Source organism: Seriola dumerili, unplaced genomic scaffold (assembly GCF_002260705.1).
Source record: "Seriola dumerili isolate Sdu_G_001 unplaced genomic scaffold, Sdu_1.0 BDQW01000874.1, whole genome shotgun sequence".
In the NCBI taxonomy this organism is placed as follows: domain Eukaryota; kingdom Metazoa; phylum Chordata; class Actinopteri; order Carangiformes; family Carangidae; genus Seriola; species Seriola dumerili.
This window is the reverse complement of record NW_019175129.1, coordinates 700,999-719,478: the sequence shown is the minus strand read 5'-3', so window position 1 is coordinate 719,478 and position 18,480 is coordinate 700,999. Positions and strand designations below refer to the sequence as shown.

The following is an 18,480-nucleotide window of genomic DNA, read 5'->3' as shown; positions in this document are numbered from 1 at the left end:
TCCAGAATCTATAAATATGCTAATATGTTTCCTTTCCAAAATTATGACGTCTGAACACAAGATGTTTCCTACCCTTATGAAAAGTCCATTCTCAATTTATGTGCACTGGAGGTTTTACATTACCATATCACATGTGTAAGTTGCATATTGGGCTATGAGTGGCTTTAAAAGCTGTTATGATGTCACACAATCGTCTGGTATGTACACTCAGATTTAAAGTGAGCACAGAGAAACTTTCCCCCTTCAGCAGACGAATGTGAAAACTGTCTGCATGTACATTGTGTACTCAAAAACATGCTCTAAGACTGACAGAAAAGAAACTTCATAATGCAGTTCCAGCTGCATATACTGCAATTTCTGGATTTAAAAAAAAAAAAACAATGAGGGAGTTATATGTTAGTAAATTGAATTTTATTTTTTGTCTTTTCCCTCAAAATATGCAGGGTAAATGCCAAACCTTTATACAGACTTGTTCTCCTGAGATTTCCTGTTTTATTGAATACAAAGGTATGATATAATATAATATTTATTGGGCATTTCTCCATCACAACCACTAGAGGTCAGTGTACATCACACAGTGAGGGGGGAGGCAGCAGTTGCTCCTCCTGTCCAGCTGATGGCAGTAAAGCGACCTTCATGTTTGATTCTGGTGATGTTAAACCTTCCAGACAAAGAATGTTATAATTAAACAGCTGCTGGACATATGATGTGATATTCATGATATTTTATCAAACATTATGCGCGTCACAACGACATCAATAATTGTCTCAGTTTGAAGACTCATAAAGGACGAAGGAGGACGATGTGATGATGTGAAACCTGCCTTGACTTCACAGCTGAAAGGTTTTAATTTGTAATATTAAAAGAAGGTAAATATGAGACATGTAAATGGGCTGCAGGGGCTTTGTTCTTGTGCCCCGATGACTTAGGGTTTGCCTGTGGAAATGAGAGACATGTCTGATGATGAACGATTTGTCCTCGCTGATGGTTTGATTGTAGTTTACAGTGAGAGTTACAGCATGTACAGTTCACTGCTTGCACATGCGTGATAGAGAGAGAGAGAAAGAGAAAGAAATATTTAGAAAAAAATATAGATGTTTCAATGTTTAATGTTTTCTGACTAAATTTGTATTATTGTGATGTTAATCATTGTTCACTTTATTTTGTTGATTTTTTTTTCTTGCCTTCACGTTCATCTACACTAACTATTCTACATTGAATTTAAGAATCCAATACTGACAGTATGGAAAGACTAACATGCAACTATTGCAGGCCTTGAATTACAAAAGTAACTTCAGCAGGTCCTCAACCCGCCTGTGCATCCATACCAAAGAGACAACACCAAAAGCCTAACAGTAAAAGAGCCCTTCAAATCTGGATACATTTGTCTCAATTAAAGTAAAACAAGAGCTACAAGTTAATTGCACATTCTTTTATGGACAAGCGTACTGTCTAAAACCCACTAAATGTGTATGCAAAAAATATAAACATGAAACAATTTAAAACATGAATAAATAAACAAACTTAAATACAAATCATCCCTGACCTGTATTCAACACACAAAGATTTGAGAATTTTTTGCCGATTCCATGGCAATGTTAAGCCTTTGTAAAAATGCATAAAGTAAAAAATAAAGTAAAACACAGAAGGTCTGGTTCTGAAAACCATGAATTTATTTAGTTCTGGGCCACATAGCCTAATTGTCCGCAGCCTAAAAATAAGCAGTTGTAACTTGAGAAATCTTCTCTTGACCCTGAACATACAGTAAGTATCAAGCAGCTGTAGACACTTTATCCTTTCTCTCTCTGCTCTAGGTTTCTAACATGTCTGACCTGGTTCAGACCACCTCTGACAGTCTGTGTAAACTCGTCCGCTGGGCTCACAGCCACGGCACCATCTGCAACCTCATCCCCAGCCTGCAGCACCTCACCCGGGGTTCTTATGTTAATCTACTGACACCAGAACCCGGTCCCCATAGCAGCACGGTCCCTGTTGCCATTTGGGGCTGTGGCGCCGGACACGCCTACCACTGGCCCCTCACTGACCACAGCAAAAGCTGCGCAGGCTCAATGAATACCGGGACAGGCCAGGGACAGAGGTTTGTTGGAGGCCGTCCTCCAAATAAGGTGAAGTATAGACCATTCTGTTTCAACAGGAAATACATCACAATGTGGACACAAAGCGGATAATTGTAATGTCCAAGTGCAATATCCAAATCGCAGGAGCTTCAATTTGTTTCATAAATGTAAAATGTGTCAAAACATACCATACATGAAGCATGGTATGTTGTGCCTTTAAAAAAAGGCTGAGCAGTATTCCCCAAGCAGAGTAAACTGAACTTCATATGCAAAATTGGAGGAATGTCCCTTTAAGTTTCACACTCATTTACACTGAGCTCTCAGGTGATGTTAGTGAAAGCCTGTGTGGGCTTTCTTACCTTTCAGGTGGCAGCGAGGACATCATGTGACCTCTCCTGCAGCGAAGCCGCATCAGAAGGGGAGGAGTTCAGCAGCCGACTGTTTGACATCGCTGGATGTGATTCATCAGCCACAGATGAGGATGGCGACTACGAGCCCCGCCCATCCAGAAAAAGAGACTGTGCACCGGGAGGAGGGGCGGCGGGGAAAAAGGTCAAGCAGGAAGCGACCTCAGCAGAGGATTATGACACTGTTGCTAGCATGGGGTTGGCAGAGACAGATGCTGTCAACTTTTCACAGGCTTGTCAGGCAACAAGCACACACTCTCAGTTCACTCGCATACAGTTGCCCAACAAACCACTCCCACCCTGCCCTCAGCCCCAGCATGGGCACAATCTGGCCTGTGAGGGGTCAGTGGACCCAGAGCTGGAGCTGCTGGTTGGAGGCAGCTGCACGAGAGGGACTGCAGAGCAAGCCGAGAGATGCAGCTCCATCACAGAGTCTACACAGAGGACTGCAGGTACAGATTGTAGTGGCCTGGAAAATCATATAGGGCCGACATCAGATGTGCCTGAATCGAGGAAAACTGATTCTTACTCAGTGTGTGTGTGTGTGTGTGTGTGTGTGTGTGTGTGTGTGTGTATTCTGGCGTCCTTGTGTTTACTGCTGTATTTGTGTCATTCTTTGTGTAAAGCTGCAGGCAGCCAGAGTGAGCTGGAGAGACTGCGAGCGTTACTGTGTGCAGAACGCAGCCGTAACCTGCAGATGACAGAGATGATCTCCAGTCTGAAGCAGGACAAAGAGCTGCTGCAGCATGAACTCACTAAGAAAGCCGAACTCATCTGTGACTTCCTGCAGGACAGACTGCGGCCAGGTAGAGCTTGGTTTGAAAATTCACCTACAGTGTGCTTTCAAAATAATAGCAGGAGTTTGTTGGCACAAGGCTCATTTTTATGTGGTATCTTTCATGCAAAAATGTTGTCTCACATATTAGTGTTGAAAATACAAAAATAGATGCAAACAGTAAGAAAAAAAATTGTGATAAAGTACAACAATAGGGGTAAAAGAAGTTAAATAAATCATTATACTAATCAGTAAACAGGAAATTAGTACATTAAACATCTTCATGAAATCTGTGGAAGTGCATGAGTACCAAAATCAAAATGGAAACAAAATAAAAATTTAAACTCAACTGACAAATGATTTTCTATATACTCCCAATAATAATCCTATACACATGCATTACTCTTCTTTTCTATTTCTAACTCTAGAGAAGAGGTGGCCTCGTTGCTCTAATCAGACGGACCCGGGAAGTTCGAACATGACCTCCTCTGACGAAGTGGCAGGGTTTGATTCGCCAACACTATTTGACTCTTTCGAGGAAATGGAGCTTCACCCTCTGGAGCATCACAGGACCCTGAGGAGCAAGAGGAGCCGGGAAGGAGAAAACACCAGAGTCAGGAGTAAGGACATAACACAGCAAAGAAAATGTACAACACTGTAACACTGACACCAGTGTCATACTGGGGTCATAAGGACTCGTAGAGTATAATGTATGATTGAGACTAAATTTTGCACTAATATTCTGATGTGTCTCTTTCATTGAACTCTTCCCTGTATCTCTCCTCTCCAGTGAAAAATGTGGTGGGTGTGATAGCACGCTACATGGCCGCCCTGCAAGAGTTTCGGCGCAGCGTCTCCATGAAGGTGGCCTTTGACCGGGTCGGGGTGGACCGCAACACGATCTCGCGCACGGCGGCCATAGCCGAGCTCAGCCTGGCCGCTCCGGAGGTGTTTCATGCGTTGGCACCATGGGATGAGAAGGAGGAGACGCTGGCGCATTATGCTCACCGCTGTCGACAGGCGATGGATGACACCATTAAGGCCAAGATCAAAACGATGAAGGCGAAAGGAGAACTGCTGCCAATTGTGTCAAAGTGACAAATAGTTACAGGTATTTGGCGGACTGACTCCCTGTGACTGAATCGGAGGCCTACGATGCACAGTCTTGTACAAATTAAAAGAAAATCCAACACAAACATAAATCACCAGGTCAGAGAAAGGCCCATCCTTGGATTCTCCTCTTGTACTGTTAGATACTGTGCCATCTTAGTCTGTGATGCTCAGCTTATTCCAGGAGTTATATCGCATGGTTGCTGTAATTTATTTATTTTTTTTGTACCAGCATTTTCATCATCTCATGTACTTCTTATCCTATCATGTGGCTGCATTACATGCTGGCCACATTTCTACTACTGTGGGTGTGGAAATACTGAAGGTCTTTCTGCCTCCTGTCCAGACGATTTCTTCTTGTATAGTTGTGAAACAGCCGTGAAAAATTGTGACTGGAAAGAATAAGCTTGTGGTCTTAGGTCCTGTATGACTGTCACCAGAACCATTATTTTATATTGCAATTAGAACAACTCAGAATTCATAACAAAGTTCCAGCATGGTTCATTTTCACTGCAGCATCGTCACGAAGCGATCTCTAACAGTCACTCAAACCAGTTTATAATGAATTGGTTGCAGTAAATAGTTTGATCTAGTGAGGAACTTGTGCTTAGTATTCAAGGTTCAGTGACTCAAAAAATGTTTTTTATGCATGGTAATATACAGTATTTATTCTGGTGTGTGTTGTTTTGTGTGCTGCTGACCACTGTTTTACAATAAACCACCAAAAACAGAGTATTAGGAGTTAAACAAGTCAATGTGTCTTTGTTCATTAACAGGGCATGGTATAAAAAAGCCAATTGAAGGCATTCAAGTGGAGCCTGTGGCTCATCTCAGAGCAGAGCCCTGTTCACATTTACACTGAGCATGAGTCATTTTAAATCATTGATAAAAAACAGCCACATTTTTCTATTTATTTAGGCTATCTATCCTGCTCTCTTTTTTTATATTTGAAAAAATGAAAGCTGAAATTCAGCGCTATTACAATTGAATGTAACAATTTTATTATCCGAATATTAATACAAATCAATTACAAATGTAAAAAAACCTGACAAAATGTACATTTTATGGAAATCCATGTGATAGCCAGCAGAGCAGGATAACATTTACAGTATTTATCTAGAGTTCACCTTTAATCCCTGGTTGACAGGATGTTTCATAGTGATCTGGAATCTCTAATCTGACTGTTTGGAAAGCTTTCCTAAAATCAGCAGCCAGCTTGTTAGTCTGGAAAATGTAAAAATGATGGATTCACTTTCCCCTGAGATTGTTTACAAGATGACAAACAACTGTCTATTAATCACAGACTTAAAAGAGGAAACTGGGAGAGACAGGGATCTGATGTGCACGTATTTCAAAGCTTTGTCCCAGGCAGCAAGGAGGAAGATCAGGGGTGAAAGGTCATGACTCGGGCTCCAGGCGTGGAAGGACGGGGAGGATGAGGTTTCCAAATGAGGAGTCCTGAGTGATGAAGAAGCCCGATGAGTGTGTGTGTGCGTGCTGCAAGAGAAGACACACTTTATTTCTTCTTTGTTTCATTTGTACAAGAATCTGTGTTTTTATGCTGAATGCAGTTAGCTTTTTTCACATTCTGCTTTTTGTTAAGATTAATCAAGCAACATATAACCTTTCAGTTACTGGGCTTCATTTTGTAAGATGCTTCATGTTGCCATGACACCTCATTTATAAAAATAGTTATTTTCAGACCTGAATTCATGCTGGTAACTGGTATCAAGCTGGTATTCAAACCACAATTGAATAAGACCACATAATAATCAACATAAGAAATACATATTTAGAATGAGAATGGGTAACTTAAGTGCAGGTTAATTTTTTAACTAATAACAGTAGTGTGACAAAACCTCTAATATTAATTTAGTGAGGTGCTTGTGATGCTGTGAAGCAGCATTTGTATTTCTGTTAGTCTCACCTGCAGGGCGGCCTTCTGCTGAGCAGCGATGTGCTGCTGTTCCGCGTTGTCCCTGAACTCCTTCAGACTTGGCCTGGACAGTGGGATGCTACAGTGTAAGAGGGCAAAGAGATATCTATAATATTAACCTCTCAAAGTTTGTTCATATCAGCTGAGTTAACTGTTTACTATATTAGTATGTATATTTAACATACTATATCAGTAGTTAAATTCCCCTCATAAAAAGGTTTCTGCAAGGTTTTGACTGACATAAAACTCCTGTTATCATCCATGGCTATATACTGTTCCGTACCTGGCCCCAGGAGTGTTCATGGACTGACTCTGCATCAGCCGCCTCCTCTCCTTCTCCAGCTCAGCCAGGATCGCCACGCGTGTTTTGTTTGGGAAGGCTGAGTGGAAAAAACAATTAGATGAGGTCGAGAAGTGAAAGCAAAAGTGGGCCACAGAATATCTTACATAATTTGATTCATGTAATGTCAAAAGAAATAGTGAAGTAGAAGCTAACTGAGGATTAGTAATATAAAATGAGAATCGGTACTCAATTTTGAGAGTTTTTCTTTTAGATATATAGACTTTAACAGTAGTTTTACCCCACAGTTTTTACACCAACTACATATTTACTTTATCTTTCATGCATCAAATCTTGAAAGCACTGAGATGAGATGTGAAGTTGTAAAGTGTCTATTGAGGGTCAGTGTTGAGAGAGGAACTAGAGAGGCTGTGATGCCTTCAGGGGACACAGAGCTTGTAGTTCCGCCCCTGGAGTCAGGGGTGGCTACAGACTGACTGATAAAGACAAAGAACTTCCATTCCAGTATCGTTTAGCCCAAAAATAAATAATTACCTTGTCCTGGAGGATTAGCAGTCATGGCGGCGCAGGTAGCAAGACGCTGTTGAAGACAACAAACTACTGAGAGGTTTCTATTAGTGGTTTATCTAAGTTTTATTTGTCTGTTTCCTTCCGCCCGGCTACATGCACTTAACGGACAACGATAAAAGCCCCCCTGAATGATGAATATAACTGAAACCTGAGGTGGATATGTAACACAGTACTTACTGAGGTACATCAATGTAACAGCAGCTGAAAGTTTAAAATAACGATAAAACTGCCGATTGTGTGCGGACTCTCCGTCGCATTTTACCTCGTTACCTAGTACCGGTTTTTAGGAGGGTTAGAAAGACGATGTCTCACTCTGCTTCTTTTTCCGGTAACCAAAACATGTGAACAGCCTTGCTGCAATATGAGCTCTCAAAACGTCCAGTTCAGTCCAGATGTCAGAAGAAAATATGCTTGCGCATGGGAATAAATGCCCCCCTCCACCCCGCCCAAAAAACAAAACAAAAACCAAAAAAACTTTACCATAAATTGTTTCTCAAACTTTAAGTTATGCTCAACCAACCACCTGAAGGTATTTATTTAAGAGCATAAATAAAGCTCACATTTTACCATAACTGACTGTGCAACTGACAAATAAATAAATGAATAAAAATCTTATGGTCTACTTAGGCCTAATATCTTGCTATTTTTTCAGCTACATCTCATGATCTTCATCGGCAGATGCAGTGTTCTCAGTTGTCACGGAGATAGCTTGACAGTAAGATCTCAAATGAGTCTTTCAATCATAACAAATTGTTGAAAGCTCTGGAAACAAAGCTTGTAACTAGTTTTTTATTCGTATTTTATTCATAATGGCTGTTGTTTAAGATGGTGTTACAATGTAATTTTTCGTTTTTATGTGTGATATTAATAAACTTGGTAAAAAAAATGAGTAGGGTTAACAGTTCCCTGATCGTGTCAGTAGACGATCTTTAGAGTTTCATTGTTGTCACGTGACGCGTATGTTTACATCCGGGTTCTTGGGGTTTAACCTCCGCAGCTGCGCAGTGAGAGTCAGCTGACAGTTACGACCAGCCAGCGGATGTAACATCTCATCTGAAGACACACTGACTCCGTCTCCGCTCACCGTATCAGCCGCGGAGAACCGGACAGCTGTTACCCCCAATACCCGGCCACGTCTTCCCGCCTCCCGCAGGATGAGTGTCGGCGCTCCGAGAGGCCTGGCCAGCTCGGGACAGAAGCCCATCACGGAGATCCTCCACCCGCTGTCCGCCGCCGAGGAGCCGCTCTCCCCGGGGCCAGATGTCACCGTCAACGTTGGAGGGGACAAGGTAGGGTCTGCTGGGGCTGTACTGACTACGGTTCGGCGGTATGAAAGCAACTAGGGGATGGAGAGAGGACGGTTAAACCCAACTATACAACATTAACTAACATGCTGTCAGGCTGGCACCAGCGTTTAAATCCATCAAGCAAGTAATAGCAAACTGATGGAAGTTTAATAGAGAAAACGGGAAAGAACCCAAATTAACGCCTTTCAAAAAAAAAAAAATGCTTTGAAGGTTTCCTGCACATGACTGGAGGTTAGACTTGAACTTGTTTGCCACTGAATCACTGGATGAAAAATAAATCTCATACCTGAGCTAACTGTAACTTATAAAGGGTCTTACTTTTTATTACAGGGTTAGGGCTAACCCTAACCCTAAAGAAAAGAAAAACAAAAGGATAGAATTATCTTACCATTGCAGAAAAAAATCACACTTAAACACTCAAAAGGTGCCACTATGAGTAATGTGTCTCCACCATTACACCATTTAAATTGCGTGCTGCACTGTACTGACTCCAGTTTACACGTTTTGGTCAGAAAACAGACTCCCCTCATTCCACTTCCATAAAGGGACTTGACATCATAACAAGCTCAGTAGTACTGTGCAAACAAAGATAGACAGCGCAAACAAATGACAACGCTTTGAGTCCTCCTGCTGCTGTTTTACCTAGAAATTACAACCTTAGCAACCACGTTAATATTGCAGTTAATTATTGCCAATAGTTCATGCTATAATCCCCCATTGTCCTTCCAATAAGGCCATTTTGCAAGGTAAGAGTATGGTACTTACTTTTTCAAAATATTTTTATTTTCATTCATGAACACCCAGGGCCAACCTGAGGCAAAATCCAAGACTCATCATGCAAATTAAAAATGTGAAGTCTCTAAGAATTCACTTGCGTACTATCTCCACCAAAGAGGTAAGAAGTAAACAAGTGATTAGTTTTTGGCATGAATGCAGAGCCGTGGGTGGATTTTTTTTGGAAGGAGTTGTAATTTGATTCATGAAAAACATAAAGAACTTGTTAGAATGAAAATCTGGCATATATATACCATGATTGTATGTAGCTGTATTTTTATGCTGAGTGGATCCATTTGCAGATTTAACATTTAGAGATATTTTCTTTGATTAAAATAAATTCAGATGATTTTTGCAACATTTAAGCCCTTTTGGTTTTACAATGAGCGTAACCCCACATTATATCCATTCCCGTATCACAATACCTATGATTAAATTCATACATCTCCCAGCTGTGCTGTGTATTAAAAACAGATCTGCCTCTCCCAGCGTTATATTTTCAGATTCCCCCTCAGTGTCTGTCTGAGCGTGGCTGTGTTGCGGTGGCCTGGTTGTTCATTCACAGTGATGTAGTGATGCAACGCAATGCAATTATCTGAACTGTGATTATCAGTGCAGGTTAGCACCACAGTGTAAAAAGAGCACTTACAAAGTCAGCACCCTGTGTGTGTGTGTGTGTTTCTGTGAGTAAAGCAGAGAGAGAGAGAGAGAGAGAGAGAGAGAGTGGTGTGACGAAAATGTGTGTGTGGTCAGTGTGTGCGGTTGTAGGGTGTGTATGTGACGGAGTGAGAGAGGAGAGAGAGAGCTGTAACACTTTTCTTGACACTGATTGAATTGGAAAGTTGTGCACTTGCCTAGGAAAAAAAAAAAAGTGTGTGTGGCAGAAAAAGTGAATAAGGTTGAACATTAGCAAATCTGCTTTCCCACATGCACCTTAACCTGTTTCAGGAAGAAAGTAGTTCCTTCCTTGTGTGAGGCAGGCCGTGGCCTCAGAGGACATTAGCGAATGGCGAGAGGTGTGAGATGCCAGGAATTCAGATGAAGACAAACCTCTCGGTGCGGGTTGATAGAGTAGCTTGATTTTCAACCAGTTTCGATGATGCAGATCTGCTGCCTCAGTGTCTTCCCTACCGTCCTGTTGCAGTGTTTACATTTTTGTCAATGTTTATATTCAACATTCTGTTTCCTGTTGTCTCTGCTGCTGGTCTAATGAATCCCTTCTGAATGTGCAGTAATATATGAATACATCATAAAATCATTATGTTTTTACACTTACTTTCTATTGTAGTAATGTGCCTTTTTATGTCATTTGGACTTTGGAAATGAGATTTAAATAACATCACGAAGAAGAAATAGCAATGTCTAGATCCACAAGTTGTCTCTTCATTTAAAGACTTTCCAATTATTTGCATTTTTATACCTTTTTTTTGAGCACCCTTGCTGTGTGTGGGTGAAGCCTGGAGATGTGTTTTTGTAGACCCAGATACTGATTGATAGGTGGAACAAACATCTCTTTGTCCAGAAAACAAGTGGATGTCATGAAGGGCACTTCACAGGAAAGCTTACCTCTAAAATACCTCATTCATCATCTGTTAATGGCAAAAACAATGTCAGTTTCTTTCAAAATGAGATAAATTTGGTCTTTTGGTATCCTACAGCTGGTGTAACTAGCAGTGGTTCTCACACATTTTCTGTATAAAGACTGTGGACATTTATCCCCATTCCACAAATGCTCCATTTCTCTCCTCTCGTCCATCATTCAATTAGAAGGATGAGAGTAGTGTCAGATGATGCAGGGTATGTATGCAGCAGCAGCAGCAGCCTCAACAAGAGCTCCATTGACAGAGAGAAACAACTGCATCACCGTCAGCATCAATCTATCAGCTCTTTGTTTGCAGCTTTTCCCGCTGCAGCATCCGAATTTGATGTCACCATGGTGTCATATGTGTCCATGCAGGAAGCGGTGTTGACCAACGGCACGCCGGTGGAGACGTCGAGTCCTGCCTCGGCGTCCTCGCTGTTCAACAGGCTGCAGCTGGACGATGACCTGGAAGCAGACGCCCGGGACCCTTACGCATCCATGGAAACCCGTGACCTTTTTGTCACAGTGGACGACCCAAAGAAACACGTGTCCACCATGGAGACCTACATCACCTACAGAGTGTCCACCAAGGTCTGCTATTGTCATGATAACAGTCTGTCCTCTGGACAAGAGAGACCGCATTAATCCTCAGTCTACTGGGATCATAGTGGTTGTTTTGCATGTTTTAGCCCACCTGCCAATCGTGTATACATAATGTTACTGCAATCAGTTTTCCTAAAAAGCACGCAGTCAATATCTTTACACAACCCCCCCCCCCCCCCCCGCGCAGAGAGGTAAGTTCATCATAGTTTGATATCCCAGAGTCAAGTGGCAGCTGACGAACAGACATCATCTCATTTCTTTTTCACAACATCCATATTTGTGTCTTTTGTGCTTGATTTTAATTCATATTTAAAGGAGCTATTTGTAACTTTTGCCATTGCTACATAGCCAGCGATAGCATTAACAGCTGTTTACTTACAGACCAAATTCTATGCCCACAGTGCCTAAAAATATGTAATGCAGCCACAACATAATTGTCAAATGGTCACTTTTACTTTTGAACTATTCAAATTTTAGAAAAATAGTCTCCCCAATAATTCAGCCCGACCTTTACAACCTGTTCATGCATGAAATGGATCAAACCACAGAAGAAAATCATGATGGTCAATTACAATCTAGAAGCTCTTTAATTCTTTTGATCTGCTCTTGTACAATATGTATAGCTGTGGTTGTAATATTAAAGTCCTTGGTGTCTTAGTTTTTCTATTTTGGTCAGTGTAGAGCAGCAGCTTGGGGTACAAGAGGATACTCAAACGTAATGTAGCCTTGCACCGTTACAAATGACAGCTGCTATGTGCACCACTGTGTTGCCTCAGCTCAGAGGCCTTCGACAAATATCACATCCCCAGTATGAACACAAAGTGTTAAGTGAGAGCATGAGAGTGAGTGTGTGTGTTTGCGTGCATATCCGCAGTGTCAGCTGTATTTCAGGGTCAAGCATGAACAGTAATCTAGTAATGGGCTGAGATGAGCAGAGATGTGGTAACGCTATAGTCTAATGTGTAGATATGAATTCTGCTGTACATACATTTATCAACTTATATATATGCAATGAACTAATCTTAAATTACCAATCATAAATCATCTTATGAGAATCATGCAAATGTAATTCACTGCTACTGACTTAAAAAACCTGTCAAAAAAACCTATCAAGCCATTTCACACAATGTAACTTGTTTTTTTTCAAAAGTAGGGAGCACCTCAGTTTTTTTTATTATTGTCCACACACTGCACTTGGACTTAACTTGGCTTAATGTTTCCTCAGTCGACAGAAACACACAATGAACCCCCAGTTACAGAAGGTAAATACATGTGGGTCCCTCTTCAGGGTTTTGATAAATGAAGGATGAGAATTGGACTTTTATTGTGTCATTTATAAACTGTATCCTCCCTGGTAACACAACAAGTGTGTGTGTGTGTGTGTGTGTGTGTGTTTTTCTTCAGACATCACGGATAGAGTTTGACTTGCCAGAATACTGCGTGCGACGTCGCTACCAAGACTTTGACTGGCTGAGGATCAAGTTGGAAGACAGCCAGCCGACCCACCTCATCCCAGTAGGTCAAATGAGGCACGGCGCAGCCTACTGCCCTGTTTTCCAATGAGAGATGCTTCATTTGTACTCTCTGCTCTGCTTCTCCTCCTCCTCCTCCTCCTCCTCCTCCTCCTGCTCCTCTTCCGTCTCTCCTTGTCTCCAGCCGCTGCCAGAGAAGTTTGTGATGAAGGGCGTGGTGGACCGTTTCTCGGAGGAGTTCGTGGAGACAAGGATGAAAGCTCTAGACAAGTTCTTGAAACGAGTTGCAGACCATCCCGTCCTCTCCTTCAACCCGCATCTAAACGCTTTCCTGTCTGCCAAGGTGAGACAGCACAAGGATGGGAAGTTCACTTTTTTTCTCCACAGGCCTTTTTGTGAACCTTTCATCTAATTTTCATTATTTTCATTTTGTTCTTTTATAAGATTTTAGGATCACTTAAGATCACTCCTCCACCCCTTAACAACAACACTTTTATTTTACTTTGAGTATTTTGAGTTGCTCAACTTCTCCTCGTACTGCTGGCTCCGTGTTGCCACAAACATCTGCTGCCACAGGCCGTGTAGCTGTTGGTTTTTGGTTTGAAATGGTTTAATTTCCGTCACCCAGAACTCTTAATAAACAGCCATCAGCACAGAGAGTTCAGTAAATCAATTAGTGTAATCCACAGAGGAAAGTAGTCCCACTGATCTATGAATATATCATGGTAAAATGCAAAAAGAAGAATATAAAATAAATATGAATACAGATGCATGTTTAAAGCAAATCAAAACACTTAATCTCAGCAGTGATCTTCCAGTAAAATGCAGAGCCTCTGCTTCCTAACTTTGTGTGTGTGTGTGTGTGTGTGTGTCTGTGTGTGTCTGTGTGTGTGTGTGTGTGTGTCTGTGTGTGTGTCTGCGCGCTCCATTTCTGCCATCAGTCAGTAGCTGAGACAGAAGACAAGACTTTATTGATCCCTGTGGTGAAATTAGGTTCTTGCAGCAGTAAAATAATTGGACTCAGAAAAAGGAAGTAGAGCATAACCACACAAGAACAGTATAAAGATCTACCATGTAAAACTGGTGATAAAGCACTGAAGGTAATAAAGTAGAGTAGAAGCAGCTGTGGGATTTTCTCATCATACAGGTGACAGTTGACATCATTGTGTGTTGCTGTTGTCACTGTTTGTCTGCAGGACCTGAACAAGCGTCAGGGTCTCGCCCTGCTGACCAAAGTGGGCGAGTCGGTGAAGCACGTGGCCGGAGGCTACAAGCTGCGGGCGCGGCCGGCCGAATTCTGCGCCATGGGAGAGTACCTGGACACCTTCAGCCAGAAACTGGGAACCATCGACCGCATCGCTCAGAGGATCCTCAAAGAGCAGTCAGGTATCGCACCGATGGAGGAGGCTGGGGATATAAATTCATGCCTGTGTCTCTACGGTGGTTGAGGTCTCAGAGCTTTCACTCGACTTCGGACATGACGTCGATCTGAGGTTTTTAACATTGGTTTTAATGTACGGAGGACCGAGCAGTGTTGCAAATGCTTACAAGTTAATTTCTTCATTGTTGCATTTGGCAATAATGGAGACATTCATAAGAGATTTTGCAAAACAGAAAATTAGGGCAGCGTAGGTTGACATTACATAATGCAGCCAATAAACACATGATTTAAAAACTAGATTTCTTAATAGCGGGACTTGGGAATCAATTTGGAAATCACTTTGAAAATAGAATTAAATACAAAATAAATTTCAAAATGACAGGTTTTAAAGAGAAAAGTAACATTTTGCTTTTCTATTTACCAGTTGCTTTTCTGTTTGATCTCACATTTACCAACTCTATTATTATGCAAATGTGGCCTCGGTCTGGCAGAACTTTGCACACCGGCCCTGAGCTGTAAGCATCTTCACTGGTCAGACAGCTGACCACTTCTTCATTGTGCAATTTATCCAAACCCATATTTCAGGCACCAGGAAACAACATTTAGAAACAGTGGTTTGTGCTGCCTGCAGCGTGGCCTCAAGTAGACCTGCTCATACTCTTACGTACTGGCAGCTATTTGTACATGCTACACTGCACTTGTGTGTATGTCATGAAATGGTTCGGTCTTTAGCAAGGTGGCTAACACTAGCCTGTACCAGTTTATCTGCAGTATTGACTTTTGCACTGCTGTAGTGTTTGTTTGGAGAAAAACCGACTGACCTTTGGGCCTTGAGGCTGCATGGCTGATGACTACAGTCCTAAAAGTGATGACAAGTGATTCTGCCGTGTGAAATCCTCACTGTCACCGTCTGTTCGGATTTTAAATGTGTTGCAGTCTGTGGCCTGAAAATCTGGAGCGTAAAGGAAAAGTCCTTGTTTCAATATTGAAGGAGATAAGATGGAATCTCAGGGAGGGGGACTGTAGATAATAAAGGCCTATGAGCTGACACGGAATGTGTGAAAAAGCAAATGCCATGCATGCCCGACTCAGCAGCCTGGTGTTTGGCCATCAGCCTCTCTCATGTGTAATTTACAAATATAGATTTTGCAGTGGAACATGACAATCCCTCAGTATCGCCTGTGAGGAAAGAGAGAAGGTTCTGCTGTGATCTGATTCCCAGTGCAGCAGTGTCTTCATCCACAGGTCATTATGAAGCATGAAAAAGTCAGCAGAAACTGAATTGTGTAGAGGAACGAAGGCCGTAACTCTACTTTTCTTTATGTTTTTCCCAGAGTACCTAACAGAACTGCGAGAGTACGGCACTGTGTACTCCAGCTGGGCGGGGTCAGAGGAGGAGCTGCGGCGCCCCCTGGAGGGCGTGGCCGGCAGCGTGACAACGTGCTGCGGAGCGCTGGAGGAGCTGAGTGACAACATGAGCCAGGACTTTCTGCCAGTGCTCAGAGAGTACGTCCTCTACATAGAGTCCATGAAGGTGAGAGAGGGTGGTCGCCTCGGAACTGAAAGCCAAACAGAGTCATTAAAAGTAGATCAAACGTATGACTTGTTACGGGAAAATGCGGTTTGAGATTGACATTTGTGAGGTTATAATGTTCTGTTAACTGTTAATAAGTCCTTGGTGTTAATATTATTTCTAAATGTTAAAAGGTTCTTGGTGCAATGAAATAAGTAAATGGACTCATATAGCGCTTTTCTAGTCTTACTGACCATTCAAAGCGCTTCACGATACTTGCCACATTCATACACTGATAGAACAGCCACCAGAGGCAATGTAGGGGTTCAGTGTCTTGCACGAGGATACTTGGACATGCGGCCTGGAGGAGCCGGGGATCGAACCACCGACCTTGTAATCAGCGGACAACCCTGCTCTACCTCCTGAACCACAGCTGCACACTCAAAAACACAGACTGTTTCAAAATTGATCCTTTATCCTGCTTAGTCACCTCTGACCCTGAATGAAGGAAGTATCATCTTAGATTCTACATGTGTCATGTCCTGTCCTCACCAAGCCCCTGATTCAGCATTTCTCTCTCTGTTAATATTTTTTCATAAGTTGTCTCTTGGAAATAATTACAGGATCAGTAAAAGCCGTAGTAACGCTACATTGTTTGCCGTTTGGATATTGCAGAATGTTTTGAGGAAGCGGGACCAGAGCCAGGCGGAGTACGAGGGGCGACTAGAAGCAGCCGTATTGCGCAAACAGGAGGACAGAACGCCTGTAAGCATCCTCCCCTCACATGTGGAAGCCTTCAAATTTTGCTGCGTTCACTGTTCACATTTCCTGGGGGTGTCGGTACTTTGCCAAGGTTAACTTCATGGTGTTACTCTCAATCCTTAAAATGTCACTGTTGAAAGCATGTGCTGTAGCATTTAACTATTTTAAATACAAGTATTTCAACCAGACAGTTAATTATTCACCACGTTATTTTCATTTCAAAGTGCAGCTGGTATGCCCTGGAATTAAAGGGACAATTGTTGGATCTACCTGTACAAAAATCCATCCATCTATCACTTCAATTCAATTCTCTGATACCACCCTCCCCTCCAAAACTAATGCACCACCCAGATCACCCCCCCTCCCCTCACCTGTGAGTCTAGTCCTATAAAATGTAGTCTCGTATTATGTCCCTTCAAACCCCCCTGTAGCTGTAGTTTTCTCTGCCTCGCTGTAGATACCAATGGAAGTAGAGAAATGCCAGGACAAAGTGGAATGTTTCAACGCTGACCTGAAGGCGGACTGGGAGCGCTGGCAGAGCAACAAGAGACAAGACTTCAAACAGCTTCTCACCGGCATGGCCGACAAAAACATCAACTACTATGAAAAGGTACGCTGGCTGCTGTAAAGCACTCATGCAATGACTTGAAAACACTGCAAAAACATGGACTTTGGGGTGTTGGGTGTTATTGTGTTAAAATGTATTCACACATAGAAGAATTTAGAGCCCTCACACCCACCAATAAACAAATTATGACAAAGAAGATGCAGGTTTCCATGTTTCCCACAATAACACTAAAAATAGAAGAGTGTCAGTGTAGAAGTTAGTCATCGTTAGGGCTGAGTATCTTTCAAAATATATTGATACTGATATGTTTTTGGACGGTTTAAAGATATTTCTATATAAATATCAATTGAACAAAAGCCACATTTCTGATAATTGTTCCAACGTGACATTAAACGCATTATTATTCAACCTTAAGAAATGTTTTCAATACTCAGTTCTGCAGATAGAATTTAAAAAGTATTGATGTCTGATGCCCAGCCCTAATCATTGTCAATAAGATTATTTTGTTTCAGGCGACAGATCCATAGTAAACACATAGTAACAAGTCAATACTCTTAAATAATCTAGCATCTGTAGCCAGCTGAGCTTTGGGACCAGATCCAACAGAGCACTAGCTGAGCTCTTGTTGACCTTTATTTATCCAGGGTGGATTCGCTGAAGATGAATGCTCTCTAGCAGAAGCACGCAGATATACTCCCTCTCACATGGAAGCTGCCCAGTACAACAGCAGTGTGATCCACTGAAGCAGAGAGGAGTTAAATGCTTTGCTCAAGGGCGCCTAAGTGGGGACATTTAGGGATAAACAAGAGCTGCTTTTTCACTCACTCTCCCAGACTTATCTTACCCATCAAACGAGCCACTTTGAAACACAAAAGTCAGAAACGATAGAAATGCTTTACTTGAATGTAAAGCTGAAAACAAAATGTAAAACAAATGCATGAAGTTGCCTCTGCCTCTCTCTGTCTTTCCCTCTCACCTCATTCTTTCCCTCCATCGACTGACTCTTCGCCCATCTCCTCCCTGTCTAGTGCCAGGCAGCGTGGGAGTCGCTCATAACTCTCCTCCAGGACAAACAGACTGAGGACAAAACGAGCGAGACGAACTGAAACATCACCTCATGTCTCTGGCCCTTATCTCTCTCTCTCTCTCTCTCTCTCCCTCTCTGTAACACACTCACACTCATGCCAAGGAAAAGGACCAACCTGGGCAGCAGACTGAAACTGCTGGACTTTTGCCCCTGTTCTCTCTTCAGATGATTGTACAGAGGGGGAGTCGTCTCTCTCTCCACGATCTGACCTGCAAAAGAGGTAATGAACGGTGCGTTCAAGGACAGCAGCGAAA

The 18,480-nt window shown here is 42.2% G+C and overlaps 3 protein-coding genes across 4 annotated transcripts; 2 read left to right on the top strand and 1 right to left on the bottom strand.

Moving 5' to 3' along the window:
• Positions 1 to 1,823: 1,823 nt before the first annotated feature.
• Positions 1,824 to 5,261, top strand: kiaa1958 (KIAA1958 ortholog). Its single transcript, XM_022766606.1, has 5 exons — positions 1,824 to 2,126; positions 2,445 to 2,937; positions 3,112 to 3,291; positions 3,689 to 3,880; positions 4,051 to 5,261. The coding sequence occupies exons 1-5, from the start codon at positions 1,824 to 1,826 to the stop codon at positions 4,356 to 4,358; spliced, it is 1,476 nt and encodes a 491-aa protein (XP_022622327.1). The 3' UTR covers positions 4,359 to 5,261.
• Positions 5,262 to 5,348: 87 nt separating this feature from the next.
• Positions 5,349 to 7,457, bottom strand: inip (INTS3 and NABP interacting protein). Of its 2 annotated transcripts, XM_022766595.1 has the most exons (5): positions 7,355 to 7,457; positions 7,142 to 7,187; positions 6,590 to 6,686; positions 6,298 to 6,385; positions 5,349 to 5,867 (listed from the first exon to the last, which is right to left on the bottom strand). In XM_022766595.1, the coding sequence occupies exons 2-5, from the start codon at positions 7,164 to 7,166 to the stop codon at positions 5,769 to 5,771; spliced, it is 309 nt and encodes a 102-aa protein (XP_022622316.1). In that variant the 5' UTR covers positions 7,167 to 7,187; positions 7,355 to 7,457; the 3' UTR covers positions 5,349 to 5,768. The 2 variants fall into 2 exon arrangements, with proteins under 2 accessions (XP_022622316.1, XP_022622315.1); XM_022766594.1 differs by having other exon boundaries at positions 7,142 to 7,457.
• Positions 7,458 to 8,286: 829 nt separating this feature from the next.
• Positions 8,287 to 18,480, top strand: snx30 (sorting nexin family member 30). The gene is made up of 9 exons (XM_022766579.1): positions 8,287 to 8,466; positions 11,216 to 11,431; positions 12,848 to 12,958; positions 13,100 to 13,258; positions 14,112 to 14,301; positions 15,631 to 15,830; positions 16,485 to 16,574; positions 17,029 to 17,181; positions 18,168 to 18,480. Exons 1-9 carry the CDS (start codon positions 8,332 to 8,334, stop codon positions 18,243 to 18,245), a joined length of 1,332 nt encoding a protein of 443 aa, XP_022622300.1. The 5' UTR covers positions 8,287 to 8,331; the 3' UTR covers positions 18,246 to 18,480.